Source organism: Bos indicus x Bos taurus, chromosome 3, assembly GCF_003369695.1.
Source record: "Bos indicus x Bos taurus breed Angus x Brahman F1 hybrid chromosome 3, Bos_hybrid_MaternalHap_v2.0, whole genome shotgun sequence".
In the NCBI taxonomy this organism is placed as follows: Eukaryota; Metazoa; Chordata; class Mammalia; order Artiodactyla; family Bovidae; genus Bos; species Bos indicus x Bos taurus.
This window is the reverse complement of record NC_040078.1, coordinates 99,671,949-99,699,637: the sequence shown is the minus strand read 5'-3', so window position 1 is coordinate 99,699,637 and position 27,689 is coordinate 99,671,949. Positions and strand designations below refer to the sequence as shown.

Here is a 27,689-nt window from a genome sequence, read left to right as displayed (position 1 = left end):
CCCAAATATTCAGCCTAGAATCTAGGTTGTATTATGCATGATTTTTGTATTCTTCATTAGTAAAGGAAAAGATCATTCACATACACACACTCAGACATCCCTTGTTCAACATGAAATCTGTTTTTTCCCCTCCTTGCTCTTTCTCCTGCACCCCTAGCCTGCATAATAGCTCCACAACCACCTGCCATCCCCTCAGAAGTGTAGGAGCCACCCTGGCCTGCCCCCTCACCGTCCTGGGTGTGCCTGCTAGCTGCACCAGCTCCCAGCCTTGTACCTGGCCTGCCCCTCTCCCTTGGCCCTCAGAGGCAACCAGCCCAACCCACGCACTAAGGCCAAGGCCCGGCTCACCCTTGGTGTGCAGGAAGTCAAGGGCGGCAGCGACATCCCGCACCACTCGGCTGGCTTCTCGCTCATTGAAGTGCTTCTGCTTCTGGATATGGGCCAGGATGGAGCCTGAAGAGCAGAGGGGGCAGAGAGAGCTGTCTTTTCAGGCTCTAGTAAGAGTAGTACCTTCTCAGAGGCCACGTTTTCAAAAGTTTCAGGTGGGGACACAGGCTTACTCATCACTGAATGTCCAGCACCAGCGTGGTATCTGGCACAGACCAGGTACCAGCACAAAACTGGACTGAACAGAACTGGACAGCTATCTTCTGCACCTGTCTATGATGAGTGCAGAAGGGCAGATGTGGAGCAGATCTGGCTTCTGAAATCGAAAAGAACTAAAAGTGACTTGACCCGGGGCTGGGGGCCTCTCTAGAGGAACTTTTCCTCCCTTGCATCTGAGCTCAGGTCCAAACAAGAGCACAGGCCTCCAGGTGGAAACGCCACACCTCTACTGGTTGTGTAAAGGTCTAGAAAAAGGGAAAAAACTGCTTTCTCGCCTGAAATTTCCCATTTATTATTATTATTGTTGCTGTTATTTTGTTGGCAATGGCTAATATTTATTGAGTAGTTGCTCTGTACCAAGCATTATGTGGTATTTTTTAAATAGATTATCTTATCCTCACTGCAACTGGACATAAATGTACACAACAGAGTAATCCTCACTAACCTGAAGCCAAGGAAGGTTAAGCAACTTGTTCCAGATCATGTATCAGTAAATGGTGGCGTCATCAGGACTCGAGCCCAGTAAGTCTGGCCCCAGGGCCTGGGCAGACCTCTCCTCAGCAGGACTTGTGGTTTGACTGCTTGGGGGATAGGATTCCCTGAGCCAACCAATCACTCTTTTTCACCCACTGAGTCTGGCCTCAGCAGAGCTGTGCTCTGAGTGATATGGCTACAGATGAAGCCGGCTGCATCAAGCATCTCAGAACAGGTAATTCACAGTGCTAGTGTCGCTGGGTGAAGCGGGGCACACACAGGCATGAGCATATGGCTTGGTTCCATGTGGTCTGTGCTCACCACTGGAAGCCAGAATTTCTGGCCTGAAGGTGCTCTGTGTCCTACAAATGGCACATGTTTACTTATTATCTCTGGCTTTTGAAGTGGGAAGAGGATGAAAGATCTTTCACTTGCCAGAGTAAACAATCAAAGGATCCCAATACACTGTGGAACATTCTGAGAAAACTGGCTCTAGGTTAAGTCTTGGGCTTGCTCAAGTCTTGTTTCCAAATTTGTTAAAAGGGAAGGTGAAGAGTACGTGTCTACAATAGCCCCCAGGACACCCAATTATTTTAATAATATTAACAGCTGACATTTATTAAAGCTTTACTGCCCACTGGGCACTGAGCTAAGCATTTCACATGAATTATCTCATTTAATCTTGACAGTGTTCCAAGGAAGTAAGAGCTGTCATTTCCCCTATTTACAGATTACAGAGAGTACCATTTGGAAAGGTTAGATGACTTGCTCAAGGTCACACAGCTAGTAAGAGATGGAGCTCCCTTAACCACCTAGCCCCTCCCCGTGTAGACCTCCACTCAGCTCCAGACATCCTCCTAAACCTTCACCTTGCAAATGTGACCTAGGGATGGGCGAGTGATAGGGAGGGAAGGGGCTTCTCTATGTCAGAAAAGTAACTTAAATATATATTCCAGCGATCATGTGTGTGGGTGATGGTAGTAGCAGTGGTGGTCAAGAATGGCATCTTTCCATCTGCAGGACGGCACTTCTCAAGCCTCCTTTCTATCCTGGTCTGTGTCCTAAACAATGTGTCCCTCCTTCTCCTCTGGTGAGCCTTTTTGCACTTTGCAGTGTATGTAAAAGCTTCTGCCCCATAATTAATTCCATTAAATAGTGAATATGTCATCAAAACAATAGATTGATAAATTGATGATGAAATATATCTATATATGAGCCCTATTATAATAAGAAGGCATTTATAGAATGTACATACCAATGACATTCTAACTCCTGCAAAATGCTAATTATCATCCTTCCCTCCGGCCTCCCTTCTCCCAAATCAAGGGCAGTTTTAAGTCCTTCATCCTTTTTATTAGCTTGACTCATTTTAGAAGTCTCTGGGATTCATGATGGATGATCACTACCCTGGGTCTTAATCAGAAGTCCGAACACACGCTCAACAGTAAGTACCTCCTTGCAATTTCTCAAAGACCAAGTAAAACCTTGTGTCGTCTTCAAAGAACTCAATCAGCTCCAAAATGTGCCTTAAACAGGGAAAAATAGGAGGAAAAGAAAAAAGGGAAAATGGTGTTATAGATTGAAGCTCACTTTTAAATAGACAAAAAAAAAAAAAAACACAAACAAACAGATGCTCTGTAATGGACAGAAATCAACTTGAAATCAGAATGCTTATTAAAGACCCAGGTTTAAGAAGTAGCCAATGGTGTTAGCAAGATTCAGGTCACCTTATCTTTCCATAATGTTTAGTCTCTGGTGTTTTCACCAAGTCTGTGCTGTCAAACCCCAACCCTAAAACCCACTAGGTAGAGTTATAAAAAAAAGTCCCGGTCACATTAAACTGAATAAAATCTGCAGCCGACTGGAAGCAATTGCGGCTAATAACACTGAATAGTAGGTGTGTGTCCTGGAGGCAAGCAGCAAATAATTACTTGCCCTCCCTCTTGCCCATAAATCACGGGGCAGTATTTACATTGCCTGGAGAAAATGGAAACATCTGTCAAATAGACTTGGGGCCTAACGTGGGCACCGCTAGCCCCTAACTGCTAAGCGCTACTTAATGAAACGGCCGCATTCCCCGCCACCATAGCACTTGTGGCCTTCCCCGGTGAGCACTCTCTGTCTGCCTGAGCATTACTGCGCTCTGCCAACAAGGTCGTCTTGTAACTCAGTAGGGAAGCCACCAGCCTGGATATCAGAGGTGTTGGGGGCTTTTTTTCTTTTAAAGAATGAAATAAACCAAGTAGAGTCTGTAACGCTGAACTCAGAAGCTGCAGGGCTGAAAATAAAAATCTGTCTCTCATAAAAAAATGCTGACCACTTTGGGACAGACATCAGGCTTTTACTAGCCAAAAGGCGTCCGAATAAGATGGCCAAAATGGCCTAATTTGAAAGAAGATTGTAGAGGCAGTGCCTGGAGTTAAATCAACAGCAGCCCCCTTCTTCCAAGCTTAATGACAAAGCCATCAATACCGGCCACTGGCTCCCTGCTGACCCTGCCATGACAGGAGAGAGCGGGAAGCGGAGTCTTAGAGGTGACCCTGATTTAAAGCCACAGTGGGAGAGCCACTCATTCGGAGCTGGTGGTGAGCAGAATAAGATGGGGCTAGAGACCACCTTGGCCCAGTTATCAAGCAAAGAGTGTTAAACAAGGTTTCAGGACTCTTAGTAGTAGCTGAAAGTCAAAGTTGCTCAGTCATGTCCAACTCTTTGCAACCTTATGGACTATACAGTCCATGGAATTCTCTAGGCCAGAGTACTGGAGTGGGTAACCTTTCCCTTCTCCAGGGCATCTTCTCAATCCAGGGATTGAACCCAGGTCTCCCACATTGCGGGTGGATTCTTTACCAGCTGAACCACAGGGAAAGCCCAAGAATACTGGAGTGGGTAGCCTATCCCTTCTCCAGCGGATCTTCCTGACCCAGGTATTGAACCAGGGTCTCCTGCATTGTAGGTGGATTCTTTACCAACTGAGCTATGAGGGAAGCCCTAGTAGTAGCTGCACATATGTAAATATGCCAGAAAAAGAAAACAGCACAAATAGTCTCCATAGTTATCATCATCCTCATCTATTTACTAAAGCAGGTCCCTATAGATTTCTACTCGGCAACACTCAACCTACTTTCTACAGGTGCTTGCAAGAAATAAAACCAATTTTTTTCCCAAGCAGCCACTGATGCAGATTGCTCGCTCTTCTAACTTGCCTAAATTCCTGGTATGTACAGTATTTCAGCCTACACAGAAGACAGCTTCTTTGCTGCTGCTGCATCTCTCTGTCTCTCTCTGTCTCTTTTAAAAATTGTAAGATGGAAGGAGTTATATACAGTTGTGGGGGAAGGAGCAAGAGCTAACTGCTGGGGTTGGGAGATGGTGAGAAATAACCTCCTTTTCTGCAGCCAACCATCCCCCACAGAGAAGCAGCAAGTCACCTAACACTATACTCACTTGTTTCCTTGACACTGATAGAGCGTCTCCACCTCCCGAAATACCCTACTCCGACTGTGTCCTGCGTGTTTTTCGATGATCTGTGTGAAAAATAAAACTTGTCATATACACCCACCTGGTCAAAACACTCCCAACAGGTGCCCTCTGGCAGAGTGCAAGGCCAAATTCAGCCCAAATCCAGTGTCAAGCACAAGTCTGGAGTAGGCCATGGCGACGCAGGCACTGTGGTTCAGTCAGCAAAGCAACAGACTGGCCCCAGGACCTTCTAGCCCACCTGTTTGACTCTGGCCAAGTACATCGCCATCGAAGCCTATGAGGGTGCCACCCCAGCAGCCCAGGGGAGACTGAGGCAGCCAGCAAGACAAAGAATCAGCTCTCCCAAGCTCCTATTCTGAAGGCATCTCTCTCTGCCTTAAGGCTAAGAACTTACAAGCTCTACTGAAGGATCTTCTAGTGCTGGAGGAAGAGCAAGGGGATAAGGGATACAGTAAAGAGGAAATAAAGCTCCAACACCCAGCTCAGATGTCACTTCTGCAATTCTTCTGAGAACTTACCCTTTGGCAGGCATTGTATGAAGTCATTTAGGTACATAATCTCAGTTAATCCTTACAACACAATCCCGAAAAAACAGGCAGAGGTAAAGCATTTTGCCCACAGCTCTGCTAAGTGGCAGTGCTGCCATTCAAGCCCAGAACTGCTTCTAAAGCCCTCGATGTCCAACATCCGCTTATATCCTACACAACTTTGCTCAGAGAACCTGGAGGCTCTGTCTCTCCAATGATGCTGTGAGCTTCTCCCCCTCCCCACCTATACCTGGAGATGCCTGGCAAGTACTGACTGAAGGAATGGGCCAGCCAACAGATGAGCAGGGGGTTTATGTGGGGACTGGCTTACTCTGCACATCTCACAGACCCATTCAGAGCCCCAGATCACTGCAGGTAGAGCCTATGAGCAAGTCTTCCACAGAGCTGGTACTGGCTGACAGTCCCATGTGTGGGGTGGGCAGACACTGGGTCCTTTATCCCAAGACTGTCACCAAAGACACTTCAAGTGTCTCCAATATGTAGCAGCACACACATCTACAACCAAGTGTAATTTTCTAAATAAGTCCAAGTTGGTTAGTAGACCAATGGACTCCAGTTCTGAGCTGTCAGAGAGGTGTGATTCTGGGGCACAGAAGCTATTCAGCTTGTTCGTTCATCAAGCAGATCACAGTTAGGAAGAAATTCCCAGCAGGCAACTATCCAGCATAGCTGGATGGCATGATTTTCTCTGAGGAGGTAAACAGCTCTTGCTACCAGAGATCATAGGGGTGTGCAAAACATGGAAAACTATGAGAAGTTACAAGGGAGGCTCAGGACCAGAATATCTTGAAATTCCATTCCAAGAGTAAGACTCTAGGATTCATCAGTTGGATGGCTGTTATGCAAAGCCCTAATAAAATCAAGTATAGTGGAGCCAGGCTGGAGAAGTAGCCCACATCTGGGGCACTTTCAAAGAACAGGAGAGATGTGAGACATGGGCAGCATTGCTGAAACTGAAGCATTGCCATGCCCAGGTCTGGTATTTGCCCAAAGATGCCAGGGAGCATGGAGGAAGGGCAGCCTTAAAGAAGTAGTTCTGTCATCCACAAATGTATTAAATATTTGACAATCCATTTACATTTACCCACTTAGGCATATTTTTAAAAATTATTTGAAATTTATACTGATCTGTTTAGAACAAGGAATCAAGATAATGCTTTTGCTACCACATGAAGCAACACTCCAGCAAAAAGGGCTGTGGCTTAGCAAAAGTGTTCTCCTTTATAAATCCATCTGGGACTATGACCATTTGGTTAAAAGGAGAAACATATCTTTCAAAAGCCAGTTTGGCTGGGTTTACCCATTTGAAGCAGCAATGAGAGCTGCTGGCTCAGGTAGATGTCTTGAAAACTTTGGTGGGTACCTGGATGGTTCAAATTAACATTGCTGGGGTCTGCCCCAAGTTTCTGATTCAGCAGGTCTAGGATAGAGTCAAATAATTTCTGTCTCTAACAAGTTCCCAGATCATCAAGTTGCGCTGATGCTGATAATGTAGGGACCATACTTTGAGAACCACTGCTTTAGATCCAACCCTTCTTTCATGTAGCGTCAGCAAACAGAAGAGCAGAGGGGCAAGGTGAGCCACTCTGAGGTCATGTAGCTGGAAAATACTTCTCCTGCCCCAAAGCTGAGCACTTAGTCCTTGTCAACACACTGTTGTACATCACTTGTACAGCATCTTGTAAACTGTGAAATGTTTCTGCCTCTACCAGTTCATTTTTGTTTCCATCTTCATAACCACTCCATGAGATTGGAAGGATTGGTATAATTATCTTCCTTCTAGAAGTGTGAGAACTCAGACTCAAAGAGGTTCAATGACTTGTCCCAAGTTAAACAGTAGTAGTTTGTCAAAAAAGAGATTCAGATAGGCCTTCTAATTCCAAATCTGACTGTTTTCTGAAGCTGACTTCATTCACCAGAGGCACTGCCCTAAGCACTTTACACATATTAACTTATTTAAACCTCACAACAATACCATATAGGTTCTATTATTACACTCATTATACAGATGAAGAAACTGAAGGACAGAAAGGTTAAGTAACTTGTCTAATGTCTCACAGCAAGTAAGTAGAGAAATTACCGAATCCAGTGAGTACAGCTTTGGAGCTCCCATTCTTATTAAGCCACTATGCTGTGAAATGTAAAATGTATCTGGTTTAGGACAAGCTGGGACTCACTATCTGTAAAGTAAAGCCTGGCATCTATATGAGACACTCACTTTGACAGCATACTCGTTGCCATTCTGCAGGCTCACGGCAACTTGAACTTTGGCATTGGCTCCCTCTCCCAGCAGTTCAGAGGTCAGCTTGTACACATCTAGAGGTGAAATGGAGGAGAAGCATAACAAGATGAGTCACCCCTTGCAGAGAAGGAAAGAAGAGCAGCGTCACTTGGCTTCCCCTGTCTGACAGCGCAGGTGCTCAAGGACCCAGCAGTGCTCATTGATGAGAAAGGCCACTAGTGCTGCCGGCTGCCTTGGGACTCAGCTTCACGACAAGCAGGTCTCAACACAGGATCTTGTTCCTCATTTTAGAGATGAGGTCAGTGAAGGGGGTTCAATCCAGCACATGCTTCCCAAGTACCTACTGTGTGCCAGACAACTTGTCAGACTCACAATAGGGACAGAGTGAGGAATAAAACACAGTCCTTGGCCTTTGAGAGTCACAGTTTGCTGGGGAAGACAGACAGGTAAGTACACAAGTGACCCCAGAATAAACCAGAGAAGGACAAAACACAGTAAGAAAAAAAAGAGCAGGGGAAGGGGAAGGTTAAATCTTCTCAGTGGATCTAGGGGATCCTCACAGAAGGGATGTGATCTGAATGGACATCATTCATTCACTCACTCATTTGTTGAGCACCTACCACATGACCAGTGCTAGGAACTGGTGATACAAAGGGGAATAAAGCACTGCTTTATTTTATACCACACATAGTGGAAGTCACTGGAGATTTCTGAGAAGTTTCCAGCAGTTGCCCACAGGAAACAGGAGAGAGAAGTAAGATGCAAACGGATGCCTCGAGGTTTTTAGAGTGCTGAGTCAGAGCGATTCTAACACAGCAATAGCTCTGGGTCAAAAGTATATTTAGGTGATCTCCCAGGCCCACAAAGAGCACAAGCTCTCTGAACCCCTTCCAAAGGAAGCCACAGCTCCATCAAGGTCTCTGCTGAGCTGACCTCTTCCTCCCTTGGCTACTGTTCTTCATCTTTTTCCTCTAAAGGTAGCCTAGCATTAAAACCCGCAGAATACTGTTAACCATGAAATTAGATTTTATCACTTAGTTATGAGAAACTCCATAATTGCACAAGTCATCTGTGAATAACAGGAAATACTCTCTTGTTCATTGAAAGAGAAAGACCTTTTGATTTGGAAACTATTCTAAAACCCTTGGGACTTGTGTTCATTCCCCGCCCTCACCCCTCTGCCATACACAGACTATTGTTAAACACAAACAGACAAAACCTTACACTAAGCACCTTCTTGGTTCCATCACTGTTTGGTTTTACAGCTATTTGGATTTTAAATGACACGCTTCTCTCACAATGCATACTTGGAAAGTAGCAATATTCCTGACTTATAAAGGGTTTGTTGTAGGACCACGCTACAAAACAATCAATTCACTAGTTAGGTCTGCAGTGCTGGAAAGAGGGACCATACACGGAAGCTATTTCAAGTCTCACAATGAAAGAAAAAAAAGTAGATGCTGGGGGTCACTCTGTCATTTCTTGGTTACTCCTAGGAATAGCAACTGAGACTTGCAGGTGTGTCCAATGAGTCACTTCATCCCATCCAGTGTCCAGTGATAACAGGACCAGCTCCAAGCCTGGTGCCTCACAGTGTTCAAAATGTTTGATGACCTGATCATGTCCCCTGAACACAATATGCACTCTTTCAATGGAGTCAGAGTCATCCAGCACAAATGGCTGCAATCTCTAGGAGCTGAATTCTCTATTGATAGAAGGTTTAACTTTCTTTCTTTCTCTTTTTTGTCTGGCCATGCCACATGGCTTGCAGGATCTTAGTTCCCCAACTAGGGACCAGGCCAAAGTAGTGAAAGTGCGGAGTCCTAACCACTGGACTGCCAGGGAACTGCCTAGAAGTTTAAAGTTTCATTTGCAGCCACGGCCTTTGATGTTTCATCTTCCTCTGCCATGGCTATTCTACCTCTCGGCAGCTCCTCCAAGACTAGCTGAGGGAAAGATTACATCTGAAAAGGGGCTGAAACCTACCAGGCGACCTTGCTCCATGTGCAACTGTGACAGGCTGCCTTCTGTTCCCTGATGAAGCGCTCAGACCATTCAGAGGAGGCCCGTGCATCACCTGGGAGCTCTTCCCATCCTGGTGCTCTTTCTCTGTCACCCCCTTTCTATAAACCATCTCATCTTCGTCTTTTTTTTTTTTTTTTCCTCAGCTTAAAAATGTATTAGTCAGCTAGCGCTGCCATATCTAGATACCACCGACTGGGTGGCTTAAACCACAGAAATGTATTTTCACACAGTTCTGGAGGCCATAAGTCCAAGATTCGAGGTGCTGTCAGATTTGGGGTCTATGAGGCTTATAGATGCCACCTTCTTGCTGTGTCTTCACATGGCTTTTTCTCTATGCTCATGTCTCTCACTCTTATCCTTCATGCCTATCACACGGAGAAACATGAAGCTGGCTCTAAGATCTATACTCAGGGCTACCAGGATGCTGGCATACTTGGGGAGTCAACGACCCAGCTCTAAGAGATCAAAGAGAGTGACCAACCTTCAAACTTTCCTGGCAAGGAATCAGTGGCCCGGGCCTTCCGCTTCTTCTTCTTCCTCTTGTCACTTTCTGCAATGGGAATGGGTTCACTGCTACCCATCTCTGGGAGAAGAGAGGAGATGGAAGGGAAATATCACTGGACTGATCAAGCTATAAGTAAGTTCACTAAGAAGAAAGAGGAACAGGGAGACCCAGGAGCTTTACACACGTGGCTTTTAAATATCTATGAGGACTATTGATCTGTTTTGACCCAGGAGGCAAAACTAAAGGCAAACCATTATAGGAGATCATTAACTGTGGAAAGGAATTCAGACAGATGGGCTAGATTAAAATCGGATAGCAGAAGCCTGCTGTAACCAAGCTCATTAGCACATGGATTTAGATGTGCCCCCAAACTGAGCAATGAATCCATAAGCAGAATCCTACCTGTGACATCTTCCAGCCTCAGCACCAGAAAGGTAGGACCCAGGGAGCTAAGCAGAAAGGGAGACGGGTTTGGGAGGGCAGTCCATACATTGAAATGACATGCTCAGTAACACTCCTGTGGATGTGCAAAGGATTCAAAAGGCCCTCAGTGGAGACTGCTTCTGTATAGGTACAACAGGGCAGGGGTTTGGTTTGAGGGTGGCCCTAAATTCCTTCATGTCCAAGAGCACAGGCTGGAGGGCCTGTGAGGCCCGGGGCACACTCTGCCTCCTTAGCTCTTTATTTCAGAGGATGCAGGTAGGGTCCATTCAGAAGTCTGCCGTTAACAGGTCTACGCTGTGTTGCTGGATTCAGTCATTTTACAAAAACATTATTATCTCTCCCTGGAAGGCACCTGGCTCCCCACCTTAAAGGGAGGATTTGTGAGGCAGACATTTAGACATTGGACAGAAAAGGGTAGGGCCAGAGAAAATAAAGCAGGAGACTGAGAGGGGGAAAGAGAAAAGGAGGAATAATGAACCAGTGGCCAATCATAGTCCTGTTTCTAAGACACTCTAGTAAGGGCCTTCCCCTGTTAAAGATAAATTACTTATAGAACATGTCATGCCCTTGATCCAGAGTGGAGCCTTAATACTCTTTGCCTGCAGTTAGAAATAATAAGATTTCTCTCAAGTCTCTGGGTCTAAATCCCCACCAGGGTGATTAAACCTTTACATCCTTCTAAAATAGAGGCGCTCGAGTGCTGATGGGGTATACAATGTGAGAGACTTTTAGACCAACCTTCAATAAACACAGGCTTGGGTTGTTGGATTTCTTTTTTTTTTTTTTTTTCCTGAGATTTTGAAATGGAAGCTGGCTCTTTGCCCACTGAGGGGAAAGGCCCACTCTCTTCTCAGAGGACCCCAGCTGAACACGATCAGAAAGTTGGCAAGTCTGCTCAGGAAGACTGATTAGAGCCTAGGCATAGCTACTGTACACCGTTCTCAGAAGCAAGTATGCGACAGCCATTAGGAGAAAGCACATAGAACAATGGCACGTTTCAATAGCACAATCCAGGAAAACCTAGCTAAGCAGCCAACTGTCTGACAGCTCAATGGAGGTGCATTCTTCCTTCCTTTTTAGGATCTGCTGACAGCAGACTTTCATTTACATTTTAGAGTACAGATAAACACGTGAAAAAAGGAATCCACAGAGGATCGCCACTACTCTAGTTGAGAGCTTCAAGCACAGGATGTATCTGGACACTGCAACATGCTATGAATTTCAAAGAACTGAACTTAAATATTAGCACCCCAAGATCCATCCTCCCAAAGGGAGACTAAAAGGAAAAGAGATGCCCAACATAGTGAGAAATTCTACAGAAATAAAACACAGGGTCACTTATCTTCAGGACCCCAGGAAGGGGGCGCTGGCCAATGGGACAGCAGGCTGAGGAGGGACCACTGTCCCTCTTGCCCTGCCCTTGTGTGCAGTCCAGTGGCAAGCCCCTCCCACCCCACCCCACATCTATTTTCTCACTAGCACTGCGAGCCAAGTGCAGAGTGGACAGATCTCGGATTCACTTCTCTTTTTCCTTCCCCTGTCCACGCTCTGAAGGAGGGCTGAAGGACAAGCAAAACAGCCCAAAGGCAGCAATGGAGAGGCGCAGCAGGAGAGCTGGCGGCGTTATGGTTCACGGGGGACGCTCAGACATACTTATGACTCTAGCTAGAAAACCCCGTTAGTCGCAATTTATACTTGGTTTTCACCACAGCAGGGCTGAGGGAGCCGCTCGTGGAAGCAGCATACCTCTGACGCACTGCCACACATGAGATATAAGATTTTATGGCTTCGCACACAAAAGGATAGAGTACCTGGTCTATTCTGCATGGAATCCAATGGAAGAGGGTATGCCAGAAGGGACAGATGGTTAAGACTTTCCTTGGAAACAGAACTTGTTGAAGGAGAGTTGTTTTTGAAACTAGGAAGAAAAAAATGTAGGAAGGCAGTGAAGTGAAAAAACATATTTAACTCCCCTGTTTACAGTGGGGGGTGGGTGGGGCAGGAAGTGGGATGGAGACATGTCATCATCTTACAAAGGGCTGAAAGCTCTTTACCTGGAGCCTGTCCATACACTGTCTTGGGACTTTAGTTTATTATGTGTGTAATCATTTGATAAAGGCTTCCTCAGGGTGCGAGGCTCCACAATCAAGCTGGTCCTTGGCTCACCTCCTTTCCTTGGCCTAAGAACTCCTCTCAGCCATCAAAGCCCAGCTCAAAAGTCTCTCCTCTCTTATAATAAGTTAAGGTTTTCACAAATACTTTGGAAATCTATGCAAACAGATTACTGTACTGTACTGTGTTACTGTACAGAACTCAAATAGGGTCCTCCATCCACTGCTTCCAAACACCCTGCTAGCAGCTAATACTAGAGCACTGGTTCTATTTGGCCTTGAGCTCTCTCCAACGTCCTAAAGGCCAGGGCTGTCTTCACCTGCTCACCCCTGTGTCTTCTAAGTAAATCATGGTGCAGTGTCAGATGCATACCAGGCATCAGAAAATGTGCACTAAAATAAAAATGATACGAGAGGACACACATCCTTGGGCTTAGGTGCAGGCCTGTCACCAGGCCCTCTAAGTACCAAGTATACACACTGAAAGAAATACAGGGACACCTTTGCCCTGTAGGCAGCACAGAGAATTCATTCACTGAATTCCCTGAAACACTCCCTCTCAACAAAGCCCCCTGACTGAAAGGTCCTTAACTTTCTAGCAAGAAGCCTGTCTCTGCTATACGATCAGCTGATGTGTCTGCTATTTCAGAGGGAGTGAGCACTTCCTTCACGTCTGAAGACAGACCTCAGCTAGTACTTCACTGCCTCCAGCCCTCGCTTTCCTCTTGGGCAAGGCTTAGGGGTCCACTGCTCGTGTACCAGTGGAGGTGAAGTTCGAGAGGAAGCACACTGCTGACAGGAAAGGTGTGTGGGCTTGGCGTTGGGAGACCTAATGACAGTTCAGTTCAGATATTACCAGATGTAGCACCAAGACCAAGTTACTTTGCCTCTTCAAAGTACCAGTTTCCTCATCTACAGATTAGGTTTAAAAATAATACCTGCCCTTTCCAGCAAGCTATGAAGACCCAGTGTTTTACATAAGATAAAAGTGTTTCAAAAAACATGTGTATGCATAAGTCTGTATGCACATACACAGAGGAGAAAGACTAGACAGAAGTACATAAAAATGTTAAACTATTACAATCTGAAAGTGTTGATTATGCACCAAGCACAGGTATTTTACATACATTATCTCTAACTCTCACAATAATCGCCAAAGGTAAGTACTTCACTGTATTTCAAGTGAGGAAATTGAGGCTCAGAGGTTAAATTATCTGTGCATGTTAGTTGCTCGGTTGTGTCTGATTCTCTGCGACTCAATGAGCCTGCCAGGCTCCTCTGTCCATGGGATTCTCCAGGCAAGAATACTGGAGTGGGTTGCCATTCCCTTCACCAGGAGATCTTCTCAACCTGGGGTTTGAACCCAGCTCTCCTGCATTGTGGGCAGATTCTTTACCATCTGAGTCATTGAGGGAAGCTAAATTATCTACTGAATGCCAAACATCTAGTTAGTTGTTTAACTGGAATTCAAACTCAATGCTGCCCTTTCAAGTCCAGGTTATGTCTGGTCTATAGCAGTTTTCTCTGTGTGATGGGGTGATTTTTATTTTCTTTATATTTTTCAGTATTCTCCAAATGGTACCAATGATGTTTACTATTTTATTTAGTGCTATTACTGTTTCAGTCAAGTTTTTATTTTTCAACAAAATATACAATAATATTCTCTAACGTACATTTGAATTTAGTCTGTACAGCTTTACAAATTATACCTAGATTTCTTTATATCAAAATTCAACATTAGGTGGAGAAAAAAACATTTCATGAATTCTGGTGCCTTGAATATATCATTTTTATAATTATGAAAAACAACAAATACCATTTTAATTTTTATTTTTATAAATACTATTTTTTAAAAGGAAAAACTTTGTGGAAAAAAAAAACCAACTCTAAAATAATGCATTGAACACTTGTGTCTGAGATACACCCTTTTAAGTCCTGGCTCTTCACACTGTGTGAGCTTTGGTAAATTGCTTAGCTTCTCTGAGGATCAGTTTCTTCATATACAAAACAAGGTCAGAGTAAGGCCCCCGACTCTCTACATCAACAAGAATTTTCTGAGGATCAAATGAAAAATGAGAAGTGAAAGCACTGCTGACTTATTCATTCAACAAACACTATATTTATTGGGCACCTACTGGCTGTCCAGTGCTAGACACTGAGAACACAAGAGAAGACACAGTCTCTACCCTGATGGAATTTAAATCCACTGGAATTTAAAACCATTCCAATTCAGTGGGATAAGTACTATGACAGGGGAGCACCAGGTGCTGTGGAGCAGAAGACAGGCATTTAACTCAGTTTGGTCACTAGAGGAAGGGACAGCTAAGCTGACACCTGAAGGATGATGCTGAAGGAAGCAGCCAGGTGGGGGCTGGGGAGAGAGATAGAAGAGGTACACGGCCTGCAGAAGAGGCCGTGTGGCCAGCTAGTGCCACAGCAAGTCATTTAGGCTGGCTGGAGTGCAGAGGACGTGGGGAAGTGGTGATAAGTTAGTTGAAGGGGTGAGCAGACGCAGATCATATGCAGTCTCTCTATCATAGTATCATCACCATAACCAGTTTATGTGTTTCTATGCCTCGGCTTAAGTTTATCTTGCTTTCTCCATTAAAATAAGAGGAGGGATGCATAGTCTCCTTTCTTTGTAAAACACATTATCAAGTGGAAGTGTAGTAGGTTGGATCATATAAAGATATGATCATATCTTTATATGATCCAACCACCAACCTAGTTCCTGCATGTGGAGAGGGCCCAGAGAACTCACAGAGCGCAAATGCATTGAGGGGGCTTATCCCGTAGGACTACAAGAGCCACAGATACTCCTGACATCCAAGTACCCATCCACTGTTCAGCCCACAAGCTGACCTTGAGGCCCAGCTTCTGACAGAACTGTGTGATTTCTCCACGAAGTCTTAGGAGCCACACTGCCCCCAAAGGCACCAGATCTGTTCTCCACCTTTCGGTACAGCTTAGAGAGAACTAACCAGCACAAACATCTGGTATGTGACACCAAAGATGATCATTTTTCTCCAAGAACATGACTTTGCTAGCTAAGTCGGCTTGGCAAACTTAGTTCATGCTCCTCTCCCATCTACCCTAGAATTCTTGTTAAGGTCTATAATTCACTTTCCAACCTGTGAGAGTAGTTCCCTTAGTCACTGGAGCTTTCTAGAGAATGAACAGTGGTGACAGTAAGCTGCTGAGGATAATTATTCATTCAGCTGTCTTCCCAGTCATCAGCTGGCTAAGGGCCCCCAAACGAATGGAGAACTAAGAAAATGAAAGGAAACTGAGGAAATGAAAGGAAGGGTGATGGACACTCCTCAGGAAGAGGCTGAGACTAAGGAATCTGGGCAGAGGATGAGGCAGGGAGGAGGAACTGGGGAGCCTGGCCTGGAACATTTACTTCTCTGAAGTAGTAGTAACAGTAGTAGTAGCAGCACACACACCACACTGACTTGATGCTTACCACACGCCAGGCAAAGTTCTGAGCATTTTACAAATACCACAGTTTACATAAACTGACTTACTCAATCGTTAGAACTCTATAAGGTAAGTATAATTATTATACACATTTTACAGATGAAGAAACTGGGTACAAACAGATTAAGTAATCTGCCACAATTATACTGCTAGTAAGTGGCAGAGCTGGGATTTAAATCTACAGAGTCTGGCTCAGAATTCAAGCTTTTAACTATTACAGTATATTTAAACATGAATGCTGAAAGGCAGAAGGGGACAGGCAGCCAGAGTTAGCCAGGTGCCAGACAAGAATGCTTTTATCTAGAAACCTTAGCATGGAGCCTCCCCTCCGATGTGCTGTGAGCTACTGATCCTCTCACCAGCTGAACAACATCACTTTTTCTTGTACTATGATGTCAAAAACATTGGGCGGCTCTAGCTTACATAAAACAAGGTCATGACTTACCACATTATCATTATTAATCTAAAATCTAACTACCCAGAAATTTCCTCTCCCTTGCTCTCACTGAGGCAGTTTTGAATTTTGTGTTTTGGCCTGTTACAGGATGAGTTACCAGCCAGTCCAACTACGTTATTCCATGGCAGTTCTGGTATCAGGACAAGGCTACTGTATTCTTCTGTCTGACTGATTAGTTGGTTGATTTGGTTTCTGGTGGTATCATTACTATGTAGGGGACAAGATCAAGGGAAGGGCACACTCAAATGGAAGTCAAATTTAACACATGATGGATGAAAGGAGCACCTTGTGAAATCAGCTTGTCCTGATCCAAGGACAGCCTGTGAATGTGATTCCAAGGGTCTACAGTATTTCACAGGTTTGCCCCAGTGTCCAGGGTGCAGCGAGGCTGGGCAGCATTATGCAGACTGCAGCCTACCACTCAACTACAGTGAGGCCCACTAAGGCGCCAGTGGGGTGATGATTCACAACAGGCCTCAACAGGGTGGGGATGGTAAGATTCCCAGGGGCAAAAGGTCTAGTTTCAGGACCATCTTCTTCCTCTGTTCTGATTATGGGTTCATGTGTAGCCTTCAGAGCTGTCACTGCATCATCTGGTAGAAGGAATGAGAACAGGAAAGGTGGAGGGGGTAAAGGGAATGTGTACTTAAGAAATGGTAAACAGGAAAACAGAACTACCATATGACCACACCTGGGTATTTTTCTGAAGAAAATGAAAACATTAACTTGAAAAGATACCTGCCCCCTAATGCCCACAGCAGCATTATTGACAATAGCCAAGAGATAGAAACAATCTAAGTATCCACTGATGGATAGGCAGATAAAAGAGTGTGAGATACACACACACATACATATATTCACACAATGGAATAGTATTCAGCCATAAAAAAATGACATCTTTCAATCTGCAATGATACAGATGGTCCTTGTGGGTATTAGGCTAAGTGCAATAAGTCAGACAGAGAAAGACAAATACTATGTGATTAGTGAATGTAACTTATATGTGAAATCTTAAAAAAGAGAACAGACTGCTCACTGCTAGAGGTGGCAAGTAAAGGGTGGGTAGTCAAAAGGTACAAAATTCTAGTTGTAAAATAAATAAGTCATGGGATAGAATGTGCAGCATGGCAATTATAAGGGCTTCCCTGGTGGTTCAGTCGGTAAAGAGTCTGCCTGCAATGCTGAAGAGCCAGGTTCGATCCCTGGGTTGGGAAGATCCCCTGGAGAAGGAAATGGCAACCCATTCCAGTATTCTTGCCTGGAGAATTCCATGGACAGAGGAGCCTGGCAGGCTATAGTACACGGGGTCACAGAGTCAGACATGACTGAGCGACTAACAGACGTCTAACACAGGACAACTACTCTTAATAATACTGTATGGTCTATTTGAAAGTTGCTAAGAATAGGCCTTTAAAATTCTCATCACACACAAAAATTCTGTAACTGTGTACAGTGATAGATGTTAATGAGACTTACTGTGGCGGTTGTTTCACAAATATCAAATCATTATGTTGTACACCTGAAACTAATAAAATGTTGTATGTTGATTACGCCTCAGTTTAAAAAAAAAAAGTAGCAAGCAGGAGTAAAGGACTGGATTTGTGTGAGCAGGACAGTATAAAGAGCCGAAGTCAGCTCACCCAAACTTATTAATACAGCCCACAAGGCCCTTCAACATCTGGTGCCCATCTACTTTCCAGCCTCACCAACCTTTAGTCATTTATTCTTTCAAGGAAAAATGAAGAATGGCTAGTTCAGCTTGCAATTCACAAACAATCTCAAGAGTGCTTTTCCTCAATAAAAGTGCTGTGCTTTGATATAGAGCAGGAGTGCTTTGAACATTTTCACTGTGTCACATGGAATATTAAAAAGTTGTGTACTCAAGGAGATTCAGTAAAATTAATGATTTCTATTGCCTCATTAAGGACAGATTTAAGTGAACATGGTATTAAAAAAAAACAACTCTAAGTGTGTAGTGGTAAAGAATACAATGACTGTGAGTACAGTTCAGTGCCACTGCCAGGGTTTGTGCTAAGGCACCAGCAGTTTGCCTGTTGTTGCTCTGCAACAACAAACAGCATCTTGGCACTATTATGAAAACAGCTTTGACCTTGTAGATACCCTGAAAGGTTTCCAAGGCTCCCCAGGGTCTGCAGAGCACATTTGTGAACCACTGTTCTAGGCAATGGGGAGGGATTGGCCACCGCTGGAGCTGTGCTTTAGGGCAGGGGTCCCCAAGCTCCAGGCCTTCTGTTACATCAGTGGCAGCACTAGATTAGAAACAAAGTGCACAGCAGATGTGTAATTCACCTGAATCATCGCTAAACCACCCCCAATCCCCCGTCCATGGAAAAACTGTCTCCCAAGAAATCAGTCCCTGGTGCCCAAAAGGTTGGGGACCACTGCTTTAGGGCCATCAAACTGGCTGTGATGGCAGAACAAACTGTAGGCTGGAGGGGGACTGGAGGGCAAAGTGAGGCTGTGACAACCCAGAGGAAAGCAGGGAAGGAGTGTAGCTGAGGTGGGGACAGAAAGGAAGAAAAAGAGGTGAGGGGTGTTATGGGGAGAGGGAATGAAGCCACAGAGGCAAAGCTGGTCCTGATCCTGCCCAGTGACTGGAGATGGAGGAGGAGTCAAAGACCACTACCCTCCTCAAAGGAAGGCATGGGGCCTAATGTCTCTCCGTCCCCACTGTCTTGTATGGAACCAGGCACAGAGGGTTACCTCAATATATGTTACCTAATCAAAGTCAGGTAATGTAAGAACAGCAGTACCATCAGAGAATGGGAGAATCCACCAAGGGCAGCTCGTTGGGGATGGGAAGCAAGAGAAGTCTGTGTCCCTGGCAAGCTTCAGCCAAAGGAGGGTGACATAGCAGCAAAGTAGGAAAACTCACAGGTCAGGATAAAGCCAGTCTCACCTAGCCCACAGCTAAACCAATCAGCAAATGAGGCACTGTTGTAACTGTGAGGCATGATGAGACCTCAGGTCAGCATGTCATACAGAACCCTTCAAAAAGTCCTCAGATATGTTAAATTTATTTTAAAAACCTGAAAAGATATATTTCAAGATATTATTAACAGCAGTTACTTGGGGAGAATGAAATTAAGTGGGTTCATAATTTTATTTTTTATAGTTCTATCGTATTTGATTTCATTTTGTTATGATACAGTTGTTTTACCTTTAGGGAATAAATGTTTTATTTACTGCACGGTTTTCCTTATGAACCTCTCTGCCATTTTCTTCTTGTGCTTCTCCCTGCTTAGTAACTGTCTTAGGTGTGCCAAGGAGCCCAGCTAATCCCAGTTGCCCAACCGAACACTGAAGTCTCTGACTAACTGCTTCCTCTGGCAATATCAGATACAGATCTACACTGCTTATGGAAAAGTTCGCTTTATGCCACTTTGCTTTTATGAAAGACCTTTGTTAGTATGTATACATTTTCAAGAAATACTAAGAGGGTTTTCCTTTTTATGAGAAAGGATGAAAAGTGAAAATGGAGGTCAGCACATCTTGAATGTTATAGTGGCAGCACGCACCGTGGGCAGTGAGAGTGGCACCACTGAACTCCTTCCCTAGGAACGACACTCAGCATCTAGCTGATGGAGCCTGGAACTCTCTCTGTGAGCATCTGTGCTTGATCTCCATTTATTTTGTGCATCCATTAGCAAGATGTGTCCTAACATAATTGCTTTACAGCATTTCGGCTTAAGGAAGATTTCACCAGAAGGTCCTACTTTCAGATAGACAGGAAATCTGTAATTTCAACCTGACGCAATCTAAAGCGTTAAGTAAGGGACTTCCCTGGAGGCCCAGTGGTTAAGACTGAGTTTCCAATGCAGGGGACACAGGTTCGATCATTGGTTGGGGAACTAAGATCCCATGAACCATCCGGTGTGGCCAAAAGGTAACAAACTTTTTTCTAAAGTTATGTAAAATGGGCATCCAATCTTACCTATAGGTCAGCCCAACTCTGCGAAGCGAATCCTCTGTAAACTTGAAACTTCAAATGCAATAATGCTTCTGTCAGGGGCTGCTGTTTTCCAGCTACAGGAGAGCTTTCAATGGCCTCTGTGCACAGCAGACATTATTCAGTTCTCCATCGGCCTCTGCTTCATCACATATGGCATGAAAATCTTCAGAAAGCAGAAACGTAAAGGATGTAAAAATATTGACTTAATGACCAGAGAAGATAAAGATCAACCTGTATTCCCTGAATCTGTGTTATACCAGTAAGTAGGTAATCACAAGGCAATCATAGATTTCCCCAGTCTTTAAAATCAGGCATTGGAGCATTTAAAATGCTGACACAAAGCTTTGACTTAACAAGTGTCTGGTTTAAGTTTTCAAATTATGCTTCCACTGTGGCATTCCAGACCCAAAAAGAAGTAATTGGACTCGGATAACAGATAGGGAACCTCTGTTCCCCGAAGAGCCTCGCGCAGAAGGTAAAGGCTGCCACTGCTCTGTTGTCCACTTAGAGATGAATGAACTCTGGGTCCATCTCCCAGTTGTCAGGTCTAAGACTCACAGTGGGGAGGCAAGAGTCAGAAAGGAAAAGCAGATGCTGAGAACAGCAGGTGGCACGAACAGGAACAAGGTTTTCTGCCAATTGCCTAACTATTGCTGGTTTTCCATCTGATGACTTCATTTTCCAAATGTCCACTGCTATTTTTAATCTCATGGTTCCACTTATCAGCTGCCAAGGTTGATTTGTCAATTTCTCTATGCAATGAGTATGTACTTCCCCTTTTCCCAACAGAAAAGCTCTGAAAATGTAGTTTAAATCCAAATTCTAGGCCCTTGTGCTAACATTTCTAAAGTGTTTTCCTAACTGGAAGCCGGATGTATTTCATCATTACCTCAAATCACATGTCCCAAACTGGACTTGTCCCTAACCCCCAGCTACCACTTCCTTCCTCCTTTCCCTTTTTCTCTATCACATTATCACCCTGCCAGTCACTCAGCCACAGAACCTTGAAATCATTTCTAATGTTGCTTTCTCTTCCAACCTCTTAAGCTCCAACTATTACTACGGTCAGGCTCTCCTTCAGCCTGGTATGTAGTTCCTTGAAAAGTAACACCCATTCATCCTTCCAGGCCCATTATAAATTACTGAGAGAAGTCCCACAAATTACAGGAATAGTCCCTGACTTTTTTTCTACTTCATCCAACATTGAATTGAAAGCACATCTACTATTGTAATACTCAGAGTTGGCTCCCCTCATGCACACGTGGCTCTCCCATGAGGCTGTAAGCTCCTCAAAGGCAAGGACGTATCTTTTTCATCTTTGTATTTCCAGCATCTAATGTAGTATCTGGCACAAAAAGGGGCTCCAGTTAATATCTGAATGAATTATTTCATCCATAAAATATTTCTTTATTGTTCAGAAGAGAACATTAACACACAGAATAATCCTTCCTATTGTGCATTTTATTCCCAAACAAATCTCTGTGGCCCAAGGAAACTATTTCCAAGGTCCACGAAAGCTCAGGTTATGTTCCCTCTCCCTGTGGCCACAATGCTTCCAGGGACAACCTCGAACACCCTTGACTTTTAACTCTTTGCTTTCAGTCTTGCCATAGGTTTGAATCTCTTGGCCCCTTCTTGTTGCCTATAGTAGGGGTTGGCAATTGTTCTCTGTAAAGGGCCAGAGTCAGTATTTTATACTTTGTGTGTCACATGGCCTTTGTCACAACAACTACTCAATTTTGCCTTTGCAGAGCAAAAGCAGCCAGAGATGATATGAAAATGAGTGAGTGTGGCTATATTTCAGTAAGACTTTATTTATGGATGCTGAAGTTTTAATTTTATATGATTTTTGTGTCACAAAATATTAATTTTCTCTTGAACTTTCCCTCAGCCATTTAAAAATGTAAATGGCTTGCAGTCCAGACAAAAACAAGTGGTGAGCCAGATATGGACTGTAGGCCATAGTTTGCCAATCCAGGTTTCCTTTCCTCACCAACTCCATCCTTCTACACATACACACACACACACACATTTCTGTTCATTTCCACCTCTAGTAGAGCTAAGTAAAAACAGTCTTCACAATTCCTTTATGGACTTTCATGTTATTCTATTTGGAGCCACTCCAGGGCTGGGGAGAGAGAAAGTGAGTGGGCTTTTGAGTCATTAGGGCCTAGATTCAGAGTCTAGCCTTATTATGTAATAATGAGGTAACCCTGGACATAATATTTAACCTCTCTTGTGTTTCACTGTCATCATCTATCAAAAGGGAGCAATAACATCTATGTGACAGGGATTTTGTGAGAATGAGCTAATCTGGATCAAGTTCATGGCACAATGCCTGGCTTATAGTATGCACTCAATAAATAGTTAATTGTTACTCTAGCTTGGGATATAGCTTCCTCAGATCAGCTGTGACTCTGGAAAGCAATCCAGCCACTCTGTAAACTACAACTGGGCAGCAGAGAGAACAAACTGAGAGCAGAGTACAAAGGCAGAGACAGAATTTGGAGGTTTTCAGACACGTGATCCAGGATTCTGAGTGCCTGGTTGGCCCCGATTCCTCCTGACACCATTCCAAATTCCAGTGGGCCTCTTTTCCTCCTCAGAAAGAACTTCTGACTCTCACGCTACCTGAATCTTCTTAGCATTCCATATGAAATATCCAGAAGAGCCCTGGAACCCTCTCCTCATTCCCACACCTCTTCCTGGTGGGAAGGGTGGGAAAGGGTGAAATGTGACCGGGCCAAATCTCACAGACTGGTCTGCCACCGGATCTTACACAGGTCAAGCACCCAAGTCTCTCTCAATTATTCACGAATTTTCTGCTGTACAGGGAATGAATTTTTTTCAGAGTTCAAAAACTCTACAGAAGCTTTAGAGAAAAAAAAACAAGTACACAAATAAGACATTTCCCCCCATAAAACATCAGTCAGGGTGCAGATAAGACAGATAAGCTTGTGGTATCTTTGTCCTTGATCCGAAAAGCCAGATTTGAGCCTGGCACTTTCCTGTTCCAACACTTCTAATGGGTATCTACTGCCTCTGGAATGACCAAGCTCCCATGCTGTCACTCAGGGCCTCCACAGTCTTGCCCTAGCCCACCCCTCCGGCATTATATCTTACCACTCCTCTACAGAAGTCCTCACCTTTAGCCCAGGCAAAATGGATAGTTTCTACCTAACTTCACTGAACAGTTTCCAGCTTCCCACACTTGTACATAACTCAGTCACAGTACCTGTAGCATTTTATTGCACATCTTCCCCTAGACTGTGAGCTAGCCACAGGGCAGACTGTCTGATTCACCTCTGGGTCCCCTACCCCTAGCACAGTGCCTGACATGGGGCAAACATTCAATAAATGTTAATGAATGAATGAAAACATCTGAAGTTATTCTGCCCTTAAACTGCTTTAGTTGGATTCCTATTATCAGACTAAGCACAGTCTAGGTCATTGTTGAGAAGGAGAAAGACCTAAGAGAAAGAAAAGCATGACCAATGTGATCCAAGCAACAGAAAATATGTTTTAATACTGAACTAAAAGAAAACATAGCTGTTTAGCCTCCAGAAGAGAAGATGAGGCCCAATTTGATTCTGGTTTTAAGTCTACAAAAGGTTCTCATGAGAAAATCTTGATCTCATCTTCCCTTATAATCAGAGGGAACTTTTCCATATTCATGGAAAGTGGAAAAAGAAAAAAACAGCTTAAGTTCAGGCTAGAGGGGCTTAAATCGGAGAGAGAGAAGAACCAAATCAGGTAGCACTTTTCAAAAGACACTGTTACTGTACTTTTTGGCAAGTGAATTGAAGGGGTTTGGCTGAGTACTGTTTTTCTGGGCTATGCTACGCAATTTGTGGGATTTTAGTAATCTGACCAGGGATTGAACCCTGGTCCTCAGCAGTGAGAACACAGAGTCCTCTGGACTGCCAGGGAATTCCTGGCAGGCACTTTTGTTAAAGGCTGTGCAAAAGGAAATAAACATGCAGCTCTGTTCCTATTTGCTGTGGAGACCAGGTGGGTGAAACAAAAGTCAGGTAAGACTTTTCTAATGAGTCACTGACTCTGTTTTTTAGCCACTGACTTTTAATTGACCCTTTTCCTACTGGCACTTTTTGTCATATCATCCTTTGCAGGCATACCTCAGAGATATTGCATGTTTGGTTCCAGATCACTACAATAAATCAAATCACATGAATTCTTTGGTTTTTTGGTGCATGAAAAAGTTATATCTATACTATATGGTAGTCTATTTAGTACGCAATAGCATTATGTCTTAAAAAAAACAATGTACATACCTTAATTAAAATTAATCATTACATTAAATCAATTTAATATTATTAAAATTAATTAAAAATAATAAAATACACTTATTGCTAAAAAATGTTAACCATCATCTGACAATACATAGTTGCCACAAACCTTTAATATGTAAGAAATACAATATTTTCGAAGTGCAATAAAATGAGGTATGACTATGTTTCAAATTTTCTTGATGGGACAATGGAAAGAAAGAGAAGGCAATGATATCAGAGTAAGACAGTAGGGAAATGGTCATAAAAATATACCTTCTATAAAACCAATACCTAATTGGATATCAATAATAATTATCAATAGTATTACTATTGGGACTTTCCTGGTGGTCCAATGGCTAAGACTCCATGCTCCCAATGCACGGGGTCCTGGTTCCATTCCTGGTCAGGGAACTAGATCCTGCATGCCACAACTAAAGAGCTCGTGTGCTAAAACAAAATGTTCCCATTCTCCAACTTTCTTTACCTCCTTTCTGAAGACAGAATAAAGAGCCCCAGTCTCGGCATTTGAAGTCTTGCAGTATAGTGAAAAGAACACAGGTCTCTGAATCCAACACTAACAGGTTTGAACCAAGCTCTGTCATTTATGAGCTACATGACTTTGGGCAAATCACTCTAATCTTTCTGAGGTCCAGTTTCTTCATCTTTAAATTGGGGTTAAATATCCCCATGTTATAGGATTCTGAGGATTAAATAAATTATTGTGTGTAATACATCTAATATACTCAGCCACAGAGCAGAGTAGAGACTAGATAAACGTCAATGTTCTTCTCTTCACACCTCTATACATTATGGCCACAATTCATCATTTCAGTTTATTTCCCTTTCTCACCAAACCCATTCCTCTCCCTCTACCTCACCCCCACCTCTAGACCACTGCCCAGGCTGTTCCTTCTCACTGGAATGAACTTCCTTCAAGGCCTAGCATAAATTTTCCAACCTTCAGGAATCCTTGCTGAACCCCCTTTGGTCATGTTGGGATTGATTTCTCCTACTTTGTTTACATTCTTTATTAGATTTACTAGAGTCAACCTGATTTCAGTTATTTATGTACTTATCTGTCTTGCCAACTACACTTGAGGGAGAAGGCTCTGAAAAGACAATTACTTATAGGAGAGCAGGAAATGTGTTGCTCTCTTCTGTGTATATTTCTCAATACCAGGGTCCTGTATGTAGAAAGAGCTCAATATGTGTTTTTGAATTGAATCTTGCCACCATGGTTTTTCCAGTAGTCATGTATGGATGTAAGAGCTGGACTACAGAGAAAGCTGAGCGCCGAAGAATTGATGCTTTTGAACTGTGGTGTTGGAGAAGACTCTTGAGAGTCCCTTGGACTGCAAGGAGATCCAACCAGTCCATCCTAAAGGAGATCAGTCCTGGGTATTCATTGGAAGGACTGATGCTGAAGCTGAACTCCAATACTTTGGTCACCTAATGTGAAGAACTGACTTGTTTGAGAAGACCCTGATGCTGGGAAAGATTGAAGGCAGAAAGAGAAGGGGACAACAGAGGATGAGATGGTTGGATGACATCACCGACTCAATGGACATGAGTTTGAGTAAACTCCGGGAGTCGGTGATGGGACAGAGAGGCCTGGCATGCTGCAGTCCATGGGGTTGCAAAGAGTCGGACATGACTGAGTGACTGAACTGAACTGAATCACTGACTGACAAACTTTACAGAAAGCTCCTGGACTGAATTTCTAAAATTCTGCTCTCACTGCCTGACTTGTTTAACACACAATTTTTAAAGTATACTGATATTCCTAAACTAAGAGCCACCAAAACTCATGCAGTTTGCTTCATTCTATCACCCACTCTTTCAACACACTCTGGACTCGTCTAAAGACATTTCTTTAGGATATAGGAAGACATGGCTGGGAGGACATCACTCCCTCATGGAGGTAGGTGACCCTGAAGAACTGTTCTACCCCATCAGTTAGAACGACAGCCACTGAAACCATATTAAAAAGCAAACAGTATTCTAGGCCAGAATACTGGAGTGGGTAGCCTTGCCCTTCTCCAGGGGATCTTCTCAACCCAGGGATTGAACCCAGGTCTCCCACATTGCGGGCAGATTCTTTACCAGCTGAGCCACAAGGGAAGCCCAAGAATACTGGAGTGGGTAGCCTATGCCTTCTCCAGCGGATCTTCCCGCCCCACGAATCAAACCAGGGTCTCCTCCATTGCAGGCAGATTCTTTACCAATTAAGCTATCAGGGAAGCCCATAAAGCAAACATAAAGAACCCAAAAGTAGATCTGAATGATTTCTAGGTGCCTCTGTTCCCAAGTCTATAGAATACATAGTTTTGACATGTCACATGTAAAGCACTTAAAACAGTATATGCCACATAATAAGTACTCAATAAATGTTCGATATTTTCTTATAAAGTAGCAGACTGGAAGAAAACAGAGTCAGAATCTTTCACCTTTCATATTATCTCTACCACTGACTCATGTCTTGTCCAGTCTTGTCCCTTCCCCTGTCTGGGCCTCTTCCCATCTGTAAAATCGAAGAAGAACCAGATGTTGCCCAAGCTCCCTGTACCTTCAATAAGGTATATTTCTCTACAATCACCAAAGAGCCTTCCTGTTACAGATGGTGAAGCTGCTGGCAAGGAAAAATGGTAGCTGCTGGTTCCCAGAGGAGAGGGGCCATGGCAAGGTCCGAACAATTGATTGGTAAACCACCTGTGCACCTTCCCCTGTGTGAACTATAACACATTCAGTGCAGGTTCCTGAACAGAACATCACCTCCTTGCCAACAGAACTCACAGCAAAGGCAAGGCAAGAGGCTGAAAACAATAGTAGCAATGATGGATTCTGCCTTGTGCAGGATTCCTGCACTTTCTTACCTTTGATGCCTATAATTAGGGCACCATCAATCTAAACTAGGACTCTCCTTAGGCACAAAAAGAAGAAAGAACACAAAGGCCCACTCTGAACCTGAAAGCTCATAAAACAAAGACCAAAGTGAATATATAAAAATGTCACTGACTCATCTGACTGCACACATTGCAGAGGCCTACTATGTGCC

The 27,689-nt window shown here is 43.8% G+C and overlaps 1 protein-coding gene across 4 annotated transcripts in view; it reads right to left on the bottom strand.

The window, feature by feature from the left end:
• MKNK1 (MAP kinase interacting serine/threonine kinase 1) overlaps window positions 1-27,689 on the bottom strand; it is a 45,843-nt gene that overhangs the window by 16,044 nt on the left and 2,110 nt on the right. For 2 of the 4 annotated variants that reach the window (XM_027537371.1, XM_027537373.1), the window contains exons 2-8: window positions 20,328-20,508; window positions 12,136-12,242; window positions 9,857-9,958; window positions 7,327-7,424; window positions 4,525-4,604; window positions 2,533-2,606; window positions 349-453 (exon numbers count right to left, since the gene is read on the bottom strand). In XM_027537371.1, the coding sequence (XP_027393172.1) occupies window positions 349-453; window positions 2,533-2,606; window positions 4,525-4,604; window positions 7,327-7,424; window positions 9,857-9,958; window positions 12,136-12,151 (475 nt within the window). In that variant the 5' untranslated portion in view covers window positions 12,152-12,242; window positions 20,328-20,508. The remainder of the gene's footprint in view (window positions 1-348; window positions 454-2,532; window positions 2,607-4,524; window positions 4,605-7,326; window positions 7,425-9,856; window positions 9,959-12,135; window positions 12,243-20,327; window positions 20,509-27,689) is intronic. The other 2 variants (XM_027537372.1, XM_027537374.1) reach the window with 1 other exon arrangement.